We start from the raw sequence: 11021 nt of genomic DNA, 5'->3' as shown, positions 1-11021 counted from the left end.
TCACCTGTGTTAGTCTTTTCTGGCTGTGCATGAGCTGTGGATTGTGGTCCTGATCTCTGGAGGTAACAGGGACACAATGAAGAAGGAGCCAACATTGCAGAGGGCTTGCTTTTATTTGTAATTCTTGGTAGATTGTTCATTTGCTTGACTCCTCCCAAGTTGATCAATGACATTGAGTGAACACTCTTGGTGCACTGAGCCTGTGCCACACACTTTGGAAGGGGACAAAGGGAGGCAGTCTCGATCCTCAGGGGGCTTACAAGCTGTGAGTCTGAGTGGGAGGGCCAGCAATCTTTCCTCAGGCCAGGGAAAAGACTGACCCTGGGTCAAAAACTCCTGGCTGAGATCACCAGGTCACACCCAAACAGCTCCATCTGCAGTTTCATCCAGACTGTGGTCCAAAATTTCTAAAAAGGAAAGCGATGTATGTACATGGAGCTGACGTGAGGGAAACTGGATCACAGTCTTATTGGAAACTCAGGGTGAGTTTGTCTCTTTAATCTGAGCATAGACAACGGAGTTCACATCTAGAGGGTGGTTTGCAAACAAGTCGTCTCTCTTTTCCTCCGAGAGTTTGAAAGTCATGCTGGCATAAGTAAGTGTGTCCTCTGGGACGGATGATAACTGCAGAGGAAGAAGGAGGAGGAATGAGTGAGTTCAATCTGGAGAATGTGTCTCTTTACAAGCAAGGCCCTTTTCAGAAGCAACCTGAAAGCTTTGGTCAGAGGAGACCCAAACAGATCAGAAGAACCCCTCAAGGAATCACTCGCCCAGCATCCAGAAAGCAATGCCACTAGTCCAGCAGATAAGGCGTAGTATAGAAGAGAATTCCAATGGCAGCGGTCTCCAGTGTCACAGACAGCGTGGTCATCTTACCTTGGCAAGGGGATCTGAGTGAGGATCCAGATCTTGGGGACTAGAGTGACCTGCCACAAGTGCCAGGAAAAAAAGGAACAAATCTCACTGATGGGTCTGGAGGAATTGGAAGCCTCTCCCTTCAGTCTTGGGTGAAGGGGCGGGCCGGAGAAGGTGATACAGGTGGGAAAGGGGAGGTCAGGGGGGCAGGTGAGAAGTGGAGGGATTCAAATCTGTAGTCTGCAGGGAAGGTGGGCTGAGCAGGTTTTATCCTCTCCTTCCTGTGACCCACTCAAGGCTCTCTATGCTCAATGCAGAGAAAGAAGGGCTGCCCCATCGCTAGGAGGCCACTTACATTTTCTGTAGCTCTTTACGATGAGGACGACAAGGACCATCAGCAGCAGTGTCAGCAGAGTGCCAGCAAGAAAGGCTAAGGCCAAATGAAGTTCTTTGCTGTTGTGGCAAAGAAAGAGAGCAAGTGACCTTCTGGGATTTTTGAAGCCCTTTCCTAAAGACCAAATGTAACATTTCCCTCCTATAGGTAAACCTCTAAAATAAGTTCACACTTCCCACTTCCACTTTTTGGTTTCAACTTCTTGGTTTTGGGTTCTAGACCTATTTGAGGCTCCAATGAAAGCTGTAGACTCTCTTTCCCCTCAAGAATGTTCACAGTTCTCAAAATATTTTTAAAAACTTAAAGAGAAACGGCTCCCAAACTCATTTTACAAGGCCAGCATTACCCTGATACCAAAACCAGACAAAGACACTACAGAAAAAGAAAAAAAGAAGAAAATTATAGGCCATGAACATAGATGTGAAAATCCTCAACAAAATAGTAGTAAACTGAATTCAGTAACACATTTAAAAAATCATATACCACAAACAAGTGGGATTTATTTTGGAGGTGCAATGCTAGTTCAATATCCACAAATTAATTAATTTGTGATACACCACAGAAACAAAATGAAAAAAATCATATGACTATATAATAGATGTAGAAAAAGCATTGGATAAAATCCAACATCCATTTGTGATAAATACTCTCAGCAAAGTGAGGATAGAGGGAATACACTTCAACATAAAAAAGGCCATATAGCCCTGGCCGGTTTGGCTCAGCGGTTAGAATGTCAGCCTGCGGTCCAGAGAGACCCGGGTTCGGTTCCCGCTAAGGGCATGTACCTCGGTTGCAGTTTGTCCCCGGCCCTGGATGGGTCATGTGGGTGGCAACCGCTCGATGTGTCCCTTTCACATCGATGTTTCTCTCTCTCTCTCTCTTCCTCTCTCTCCCTCGCACTCTATCTGAACAAAAAATGGGAAATGTCCTCGGGTGAGGATAAAAAAAAAAACAAAAAAACAGGCCATATAACACTTCAACATAAAAAAGGCCATATATGCCCTGGCCAGTTTGGCTCAGCAGTTGAGTGTTGGTCTGCGGACCAGAGAGTCCGGCTTTGGTTCCCACAAGGGGCACATACCACAAAAAAAAAAAAAAAAAAAAAAAAGGCCATATATGACAAACCCACATATAACATCATACTCAGTGGTGAAAAGATAAGATTTTTCTCTCAAAAACAAGACGAGAATGTCCACTTTCACCACTTTTATTTTACACAGTATTGGAAGTCCTAGCCTCAACAATCAGACAAGAAGAAGAAATAAAAGGTAACCACATTGGAAAGGAAGAGGTAAACTGTCATTTTTTGCAGATGACATGATACTATATATAGAGAACCCTAAAATAATCCATAAAAAAATGATTAGAATAAATGAATGCTGTTAATAGCAGGATATAAAGTTAATATTCAGAAATTGGTTGCATTTTTATATACCAATAACAAACTATCAGAAAGAGAAATTAAGGAAACAACCACATTTACAATTTCATCAGTAAAAATAAAATACCTAGGGATAAATTCAACCAAGGAGGCAAAAGACCTGTATTCAAAAACTATAAGATATTGAAGGAAGAAATCGAAGAAGACATAAATAAATGAAAGGCTATACCATACTCATGTATAGGAAGAATTAACATTGTAAAAAATGTCCATACTACCTAAAGCAATCTATATATTTCAAAACAATCCTTATAAAAATACCAATAGTATTTTTCACAGAACTAGAACAAATAATCCTAAAATTTATATGGAACCACAAAAGACTCCAAAGAGCTAAAGCCATCTTGAAAAAGAACAAAGTTGGAGATATTGTGTTGATATCAAACTATACCACAAGGCTATAGTAATCAAAACAGCATGGTACTAGCATGAAAAAAAACAAAAACAAAAAATAACACCACATAGATCAATGGAACAAAATAGAGATCCCAGAAATAAGCCCATGTTTATATGGTCACTTAATCTATGACAAAGTAGGCAAGAATATACAGTCGGGTAAAGACAGTTTCTTCAATAAACAGTGTTGGGAAAACTGAACAGACACTTGCAAAAGAATGAAACTGGATTACTTTCTTACACCACATACAATAATAAAATCAAAATGGATTAAAGACTTAAATGTAAGACCTGAAATCATAAACCCCTAAAAGAAAACATAGGCTAAACTCTCTGATATTGCTCATAGTAATATCTTTTTGGATAGGTCTTCTCAGGCAAGGGAAACAAAATATAAAATAAACAAACAAGACTACATCAAACTAAAAAGCTTTTGCACAGTGAAAGAAGGCATAAAAAAAAAACAACAACAAAAAGACAGCCCTGGCTGGTTTGGCTCAGCAGTTAGTGTCAGCCTGCGGTCCAGAGAGACCTGGGTTCGGTTCCCACTAAGGGCACGTTCCTTGGTTGCAGTTTGTCCCCAGCCCTGATTGAGTCGTGCAGGTGGCAACCACTTGATGTGTCCCTTTCACGTCAATGTTTCTCTCTCTCTCTTCCTCTCTTTCCCTCCCACTCTATCTGAACAAGAAATGGAAAAATGTCCTGGGGTGAGGATAAAAAAACAAAAACAAAAAACCAATAAGACAACCTACTGAATGGAAGAAGATATTTTTCAATGATACATCTGACAAGGGGTTAATATCCAAAATATATAAGTAACTTTTACAACTTAACACCAAAAAAACAAACCAATTAAAAAATGGGCAGAGAACCTGAATATACATTTCTTCAAAGAGGACATACAGATGGCCAATAGACATATGAAAATATGCTCAACATTAGGGAAAACACAAATTAAAACCACAATGAGATACCACCCATACCTGTCAGAATGGCTATCATCAATAAATCAACAAAGTGTTGGTGAGGATGTAGAGAAAAGGGAACCTTCATGCACTGTTGGTGGGATTGTAAATTGGTGCAGTCATTATGAAAAACATTATGGATGTTCCTCAAAAAGTTAAAAATGGAACTGCCTTCTGACCCAGTGATTCTACTTCTAGGTATTTATTTGAAGAAATCCAAAACTAATTATAAAGACATATGTACACCTATATTCATTATAGCATTATTTACAATAGCCAAGGTTTGGAAGCAACCTAAGTATCCACCAACAGACAAATGGGTAAGATTTTATACACACACACACACACACACACACACACACACACACACACACAATATGGAATATTACTCAGCAGTAAAAAAGAATGAAATCTTGCCATTTGCAACAACATAGATAAACCTAGAAGGGTATTGTGCTAAGTGAAATAAGTCAGACAGAGAAAGAAAAACCACATATGATTTCACTTACATGTGGAATCCAAAAAAACAAAATAAAACAGAAACAAACTTATAGATACAGAGAAAAAAAATGATGGTTACCAGCTGGAAGGGGGAATTGGTGTTGGCAGGATATGTAGTAAGTCATGTAAATCTTGAATTACTATTTTGCATACCTGAAACTAATATAATATGGTATGTCAACTGTAATTTAAAAAAATGTTCATAGGTGGCCCACGCAGTAAATTTTATTTATAAACTTAAAGAATTCATGAATCTCTTGCGGCTTGGGAGTCCCTAGGTTAAGGAAAACACTATGAGGATAAAAAATTGATTTAGTTCTTCCACTGTTTCTGGACACTTCTCCTCAGAGGTCCCACCTCAGTCCATAAGGCAAAGCTGCCAACACCATGTGGTACAAGAGGAAATGGTGGGAGAATGCTCACTTACTTGGAGCAGGATGTAGGGCTGACTGTTGGAGCTGGTGTGATGTGGGGTCTTTGTTTTTCTGTAAGAAAACATGAAGGGGATTAGTGTATTTGCCACTTCTCATGAATCTTTCCAGCTTAAGTGTCCCCAGGTGCCCCGCCCTACCAAAGCAACCAGTGGAGTTGAATGATGGGGGCTACAACTCTGCGAATGGAGAGAACATTGTTCCTTAGATCCTGGATCCTTTCACATGGAAATTAGAACTGGAATTTCAAAAACCATCAGCTATACAAATGAAAGAAAAGCCTAGTGTTTCTGTAGCACATATGTCCCTTTGATAAACAAAAATGTCTCCCTGGAGGATTTTAATAGGACTCCCAGGGAGATATCTCTCTCAGATTTAAGCAGAGAATCTCAAGGCCAGGGAATCAAGTACCAAAAGTGAATTCCAGAACTAGTGTTTCCCAAGGTCCTTGGGAATCTGACCTTGGCATCTGCTTCCTTGTTTTGGTTTGTTAACTTGTTTTCAGGGACGCCAAAGGCAGCCACAGTGAGTTTTCTCAATACCTACACCATAAATGGGGATGTTGTAAGGGAAGTAAACCAGATTTCCACGAACCACCCAGCTGGTCTAATTCCAAGCACAGAGACACTATTTACTCAAATTTGGAGGATCAGACAGTTCTCTCTGGGTGCCTTTTTCACTCTCTTGGTGTTACTGCATCATGGTGAAATCTGATTTTTTCAACTTCAGAAATGTCCCACTACAGCCCTTCAGCACACTTTCCAGTTATTCCAGTTCATTTCAACTTGGAGTGAAGCAAGTAATGGATTCTATCCTGAACTTACCATTGCTGGGTTCAGTTTTGGATGAACCTCCTCCCATGCTGTCTTCCCCTGAAAATAAAGAAGTACCTCTGAGAAAGCCTGGAAAGGAGAGGTAGTGGAAGGGTCAACTGTGATCTCTGTATAAGAACAGTAACAATGAGAGAGAGAGAGGCAAGTGGTAGGCAGGTGTTCTAGTGAGGTCAGTGGTCCAGACTTTATGAGGTGTGGTTGCCACAGCTCAGCAGCCAGTCCTCAGCTTTCCAGGTCCAGAAATTCGATCTTATCAGGGCACCTAGAATTGACTGATTACTCCAGAACTAACTCCCATCAACCAATTCACAGGAGACTGATGTATGAACTGAAATGACATTAGGAACATGTTGGTGTAATGAGTAGCATTCTATCAGAACATATAAGAAAGCCAACTGAAACCATAATTTTGCTTGGTAAGTGTAAGCACTGAATTAAAGTAAGGATGGGAGAAGATGAATGGGTGTTTTTAATACTGAGTGTCGTGTAGGTCTGATGCATCTGCCTTCCCCTCCCCTGGCTGTACTGAGCAAACTTTGACAAACTTGCTGTTGGAGGTCCATACTCTAGGTTCCACCAGACACTTCTAGTCTGTTCGCATACTGTCTTTTCTAGTGAAAACATCCTTGTTTAGGCTATGGTTCTATTTGTTATGTTAAGCTTCCTATGTTTTTCCACTTTTATTTATTTGTACCAAAAATATATATAGCATAAATGTAAAATCATCCAAACTCCCACTACCCATGGTTCATATTTTAGTGTATTTCATTTTAGTTTTGTACTTCTATGAGTTAAAATTTGTTTTTTTAGTTTTTCACTTTTTTTCAGTTTTATTGAGATATAATTGACATATCACATTGTATTCATTTAAGGTGTACCAATTAGTGATTTGATATACTTTTATATTGTGAAATGATCACCACTATGAGTTTAGTTAATATCCATCACATCACAGTTACAATTGTTTTTATTGTGATGAGAATGTTGAAGATCTCTTTTAGCAACTTTAAAATAGGCAGTACTATGCTATTAACTATAGTCACCATGCTGTACATTACATCCCCAGGAATTATCTTATAACTGGAAGTTTGTACCTTTGACCACCTTCACCCACCCCCCACCCCCGTCTCTGGCCTCTGTTCTCTGTATGTATGAGTTTGATTTTAAAGATTCCACATATAAGTGAGATCATAGAGTGTTTGTCTGCCATGCATTTTTAAAAGACTAGTTGAGAGCCCTGGCCGGTTTGGCTCAGCGGTTAGAGCGTCGGACTGCGGTCCAGAGAGACCCGGGTTCGGTTCCCGCTAAGGGCATGTACCTTGGTTGCAGTTTGTCCCCAGCCCTGGTTGGGTCGTGTGGGTGGCAACCACTCGATGTGTCGCTTTCACGTCGATGTTTCTCTCTCTCTCTCTCCCTCTCACTCTATCTGTCCGGACCGCAGGCCGCTGCTCTAACCGCTGAGCCAAACCGGCCAGGGCCCTCTCACTCTATCTGAACGAAATATCGAAAAATGTCCTCGGATGAGGATAAAAAAAAAAAAAAAAAAAAAAAGACTAGTTGAGATATTTTTCCATATATCCTTTTTTATAACTAAGCTTTTTATCGTATTCTCCCATGCCACTAACAACTTTCTATAAAGCATTTTTTGTGGTAACAGGTCTTGCTGTGCAGTTATGTACTATAGCTAGCTTAACCAGTTCCCTGCTTGTTGATAAATGTTGTTTCCACTTTTTAAAAATTATTTATATTATTATTTTATAATACAATAAAACAATTTTAGGAGGTCACAATTTTACTTCATAATTAGGTAAATCCATGATAAGAATTTTTGGTTCTGCTATAATCTGTTGTGTTTTAAGGTAATTTATTTAGACAAGAAATGCCATCAATTATTTGTTTAATTGTTCAGCTCTCAAAAGTGAATCAATTTCCAAGTCCTGGGACGTGGTGGAGGGTTGGGAGCAGGACCTCATTGCCACAGACCAGCAGCAACCGCGACATTATACCAAGTGCCTTACAACTGGACCAAACCTGGCTCTAGCATGTAGGATAGTGAGAGAGGTGCCGACAGGGAAACTGGGTGAGAACTCGAAGCCGGGAGAACAGGAAGGCCACCATGCACTGCAGAATCAGCAGTGGTAATGATCTTTCTAGCACTTTTTTGCTCCTTTTCACTCGAAAGTCAGTGATGTTCTTTGTAAAGTACCATAAAATATTTATACAGCATTTTAAATATATTGGAATATGTGTTTGTGCTAAATAAACAGAGTATGAACTTATCCTATGAACTTACACTAGACCTTACCCCTGGGGAGGTGGAAGAGAAAAGAATCGTAGGTTTCTGTTAAATCTTTTTTTTCCAGATAGAGCAGGAGGGAGAGAGGGAGAAAGAGAGAGAGAGAAACATCGACGTGAGAGAGACACATCGAGTGGTTGCCACCCACACCACCCCAAATGGGGCTGGGGACAAACTGCAACTGAGGTACATGCCCTTCGCGAGAACCAAACCCAGGACTCTCTGGTCCCTGGGCCAACACTCTAACCGCTGAGCCAAACCGGCCAGGGTGGTTTCTGTTAAATCTTAACCTTCACATCAGTGGCTCTGAATGTGCAACCTTCGCAAAGAAATGTTACCACAGCTACCTGGAATAAAAGTTGGGCCACCCCACCCTGGAAGACAAAACCATCACCAATACCACAGGGCAATAAGAAAAGATCCAGACTCAGAAAAGAAGGAAGCGCATTTCCCTTTAAAAACAACACTTACTCAGTCGACAGAAGCATAAATTAAACTAGAAACAATGCTGTACACACCTTTTCACATTTTGTCTGGCACCGGAGAATCTTCCCGATTGCCATTAAATTCACCAAGTCAGTGCAGACAAACACAACCCTTTCCCCACCAAATCAAGTTTAAAAGAAAAAGAAATGATAGAAACCACTAACAATTAGATGACAATTTCCTTTGGTGAACGATTTTTTTTGTCTAAATTAAAAGTATGGAGTAAATGCATTTACCTTTTAAGAAAAAGTCCAGTCATGAGATGCCACCGCCTAAAACTGAACTTGTGCTTCCGCAGCTACGCTAGTTTTCAGAAATGACGAAATAATTACTGTCACTGTCAAGCTAAGTGCTGCAAATCAACTAAACTCCAGGGCAGACTTCCTCTTTGAGGCCAATTGTATTTTTTTAAATCCCATACGCAGAGAACTTCTTTTGTATCTTTTGACACATGAACATCAGAGCACAAGAGATAAGACAAGCTTATTTCTAATTAAGTACATGTGGAATAACCACATGCCGGACACAGGGGAGAGGGGGGTCACAGCAGCATGACATGATCATTGTCATCAGGCATCTTATAGTGCCATTTATTCTTTTTTTTTTTAAATTTTTTTTCTTTATTCATAGAGAGACAGAGGAAGGGAGAAGGAGAGATAGAAACATCGATAAGAGAGAACATCGATTGGCTGCCTCCTGCATGCCCCTCCGCTGGGGATGGGGCCCACAACCTGGGCATGTGCCCCGACCGGGAATCAAACTGGTGATGTCTTGGTGCAGGGTCGGCACTCAACCACTGAGCCACACCAGCCGGGCTCTTTTTTCTTTTTTAATCCTCACCGAGGATATTTTTCCATGTATTTTCAGATAGAGTAGGAGGTGGGTGGAGGCAGAGAGAGAGAAACATCAGTATGAGAAAGACACATCGATTGGTCGCCTCCCGCACGACCCTGACCAGGGCTGGGGACTGCTCTGCAACCCAGGTATGTGCCCTTGACTGGAATCAAACCCATGGCTCTTTGGTCCGCAGGCTGACACATGACACTCTAACCTCTGAGCCAAACTGGCCAGGGCTAGTGCCATTTATTCTAACCACGGAGATGAGGTGAAAAACAAACAAACAAACAAACAAACAAACAAACAGTAGTGTTAAGAGTTAAGTGCCCGCTGTGCGGACTGTAAGTGTGTTAGAGCACGCGGAGCACTTCAAAGAGAAGGCAAGTCACAGAAACATCTATTCATAAGACAGCATTAATACACTCATTACAAACACAATGTGTCGTACAGCAGGCAGGTGCTGTGGGTAATTCTGTCAGCAAAGCAGAGAAGTTCCTCACAGATCCTACCGGCTAATTGAGAAGAGACATAATAAACAGGTGAAAAAGGGATTCATCGTGGATCGTGTTACGGGCCATGAAGAAAAGAAGCAGATGCCATGCTCAGAGTAAATGGGTGGATGTCCTTAGATAAAATGGGGGACGGGGAAGGGAGGCCTGTGCAAGGAGCAGACAAGTCCACTGAGAGCAGAGCCCAGGGAAGGCCGAGGAAGGGGAGGGCTAGCAGAGCGGTGAGGTCAGGCGAGGCTGCGGCCCAGGGCGGGGGCTGGGGCTGGGGCTGGGGCTGGGGCTGGGGCCGGGGCCTGGATAGGGTTTGGGTGGAGAAGGGAAAAACTGTTTGAGGAGCGCCCCAGGCACAGAACTCTTGCTGGGATTCAAGTGATGTATTTCTGAGATATCGGCATGGTTTGAGGGTGGGGCATCTGTAAGGGGTGGGAAGTAAAAACAGTTCCAAAAATGGATTTCAATCAGATTGTGGAGGTCTTCAATCCAAGCAAGAAATAGTGTAAGTGTTAAGAAGGAGCCACTGAAGGGTTTTGAATTGGAATATAACAAACATGGCCTTTCAGGGAGAGTCCACCACATCACACAAAGTGAACTGTGGGCAGAGAGAGGAGGAAGTGAGCGGGGAGAGGCCAGTGTTTAATGAGGGTGTGAGCAGCGGGAATAGGGAGGAACCCATGGAAACCTGTCCTAAGACTGGAAGTTGTAAGACTTGGGACCTGGATATGGGGAACAAAAAAGCAGAATGCGTCTAAGGGGTATGTCAAGTTTTTGACTCTCAGTGGCTGAGAGAATTCATTTTCCGTCCACTCCACAGTGAACAATTGTTTTGTGCCACGTAGGAATCTAAGTCCTGAGGATACAAGGTGAGCCAAACAAAGGCCCTTTCCTGCCTTCATGGAGCCTTCAGAAGAGGAAAGGAGGCTGTGACCACACAAAGAAATGGTAGTGGCTCCAGGCGCTGCAGGGGCGGGACCCCGGCATGTATGCCTGTGACTCGGGGACCCAGGGTGGGCTTCCTGGAGGAAAACCAGCCACAATCTGAGCTGTGAGTTGGAGTTTCACTCGACCAAGAGCGTGGGA

The 11021-nt window shown here is 42.0% G+C and overlaps 1 protein-coding gene across 1 annotated transcript; it reads right to left on the bottom strand.

Moving 5' to 3' along the window:
• CUNH1orf162 (chromosome unknown C1orf162 homolog) lies at window positions 1–8919 on the bottom strand. The gene is made up of 6 exons (XM_036273633.1): window positions 8835–8919; window positions 5808–5855; window positions 4980–5037; window positions 1211–1308; window positions 877–926; window positions 1–624 (listed from the first exon to the last, which is right to left on the bottom strand). Exons 2-6 carry the CDS (start codon window positions 5842–5844, stop codon window positions 478–480), a joined length of 390 nt encoding a protein of 129 aa, XP_036129526.1. The 5' UTR covers window positions 5845–5855; window positions 8835–8919; the 3' UTR covers window positions 1–477.
• Between the last annotated feature and the right edge of the window lie 2102 nt (window positions 8920–11021).

The sequence above is a fragment of the Molossus molossus genome, unplaced genomic scaffold (assembly GCF_014108415.1).
Source record: "Molossus molossus isolate mMolMol1 unplaced genomic scaffold, mMolMol1.p scaffold_m16_p_20, whole genome shotgun sequence".
NCBI lineage: Eukaryota > Metazoa > Chordata > Mammalia > Chiroptera > Molossidae > Molossus > Molossus molossus.
The sequence above is the reverse complement of the archived record's forward strand: the minus strand, read 5'-3'. Positions and strand labels throughout refer to the sequence as shown.

Bases quoted from the DNA above. Each gene is read 5' to 3' on its own strand.
- CUNH1orf162 (XM_036273633.1), bottom strand. From the start codon at position 5,844: ATGGGAGGAGGTTCATCCAAAACTGAACCCAGCAATG. The intron at 1,309-4,979 runs GTAAGTGAGCAT...TTGCCACAACAG, and splicing joins AGCCCTACATCCTGCTCCAA to CAAAGAACTTCATTTGGCCT. The intron at 927-1,210 runs GTAAGTGGCCTC...CACTTGTGGCAG, and splicing joins CGTAAAGAGCTACAGAAAAT to GTCACTCTAGTCCCCAAGAT.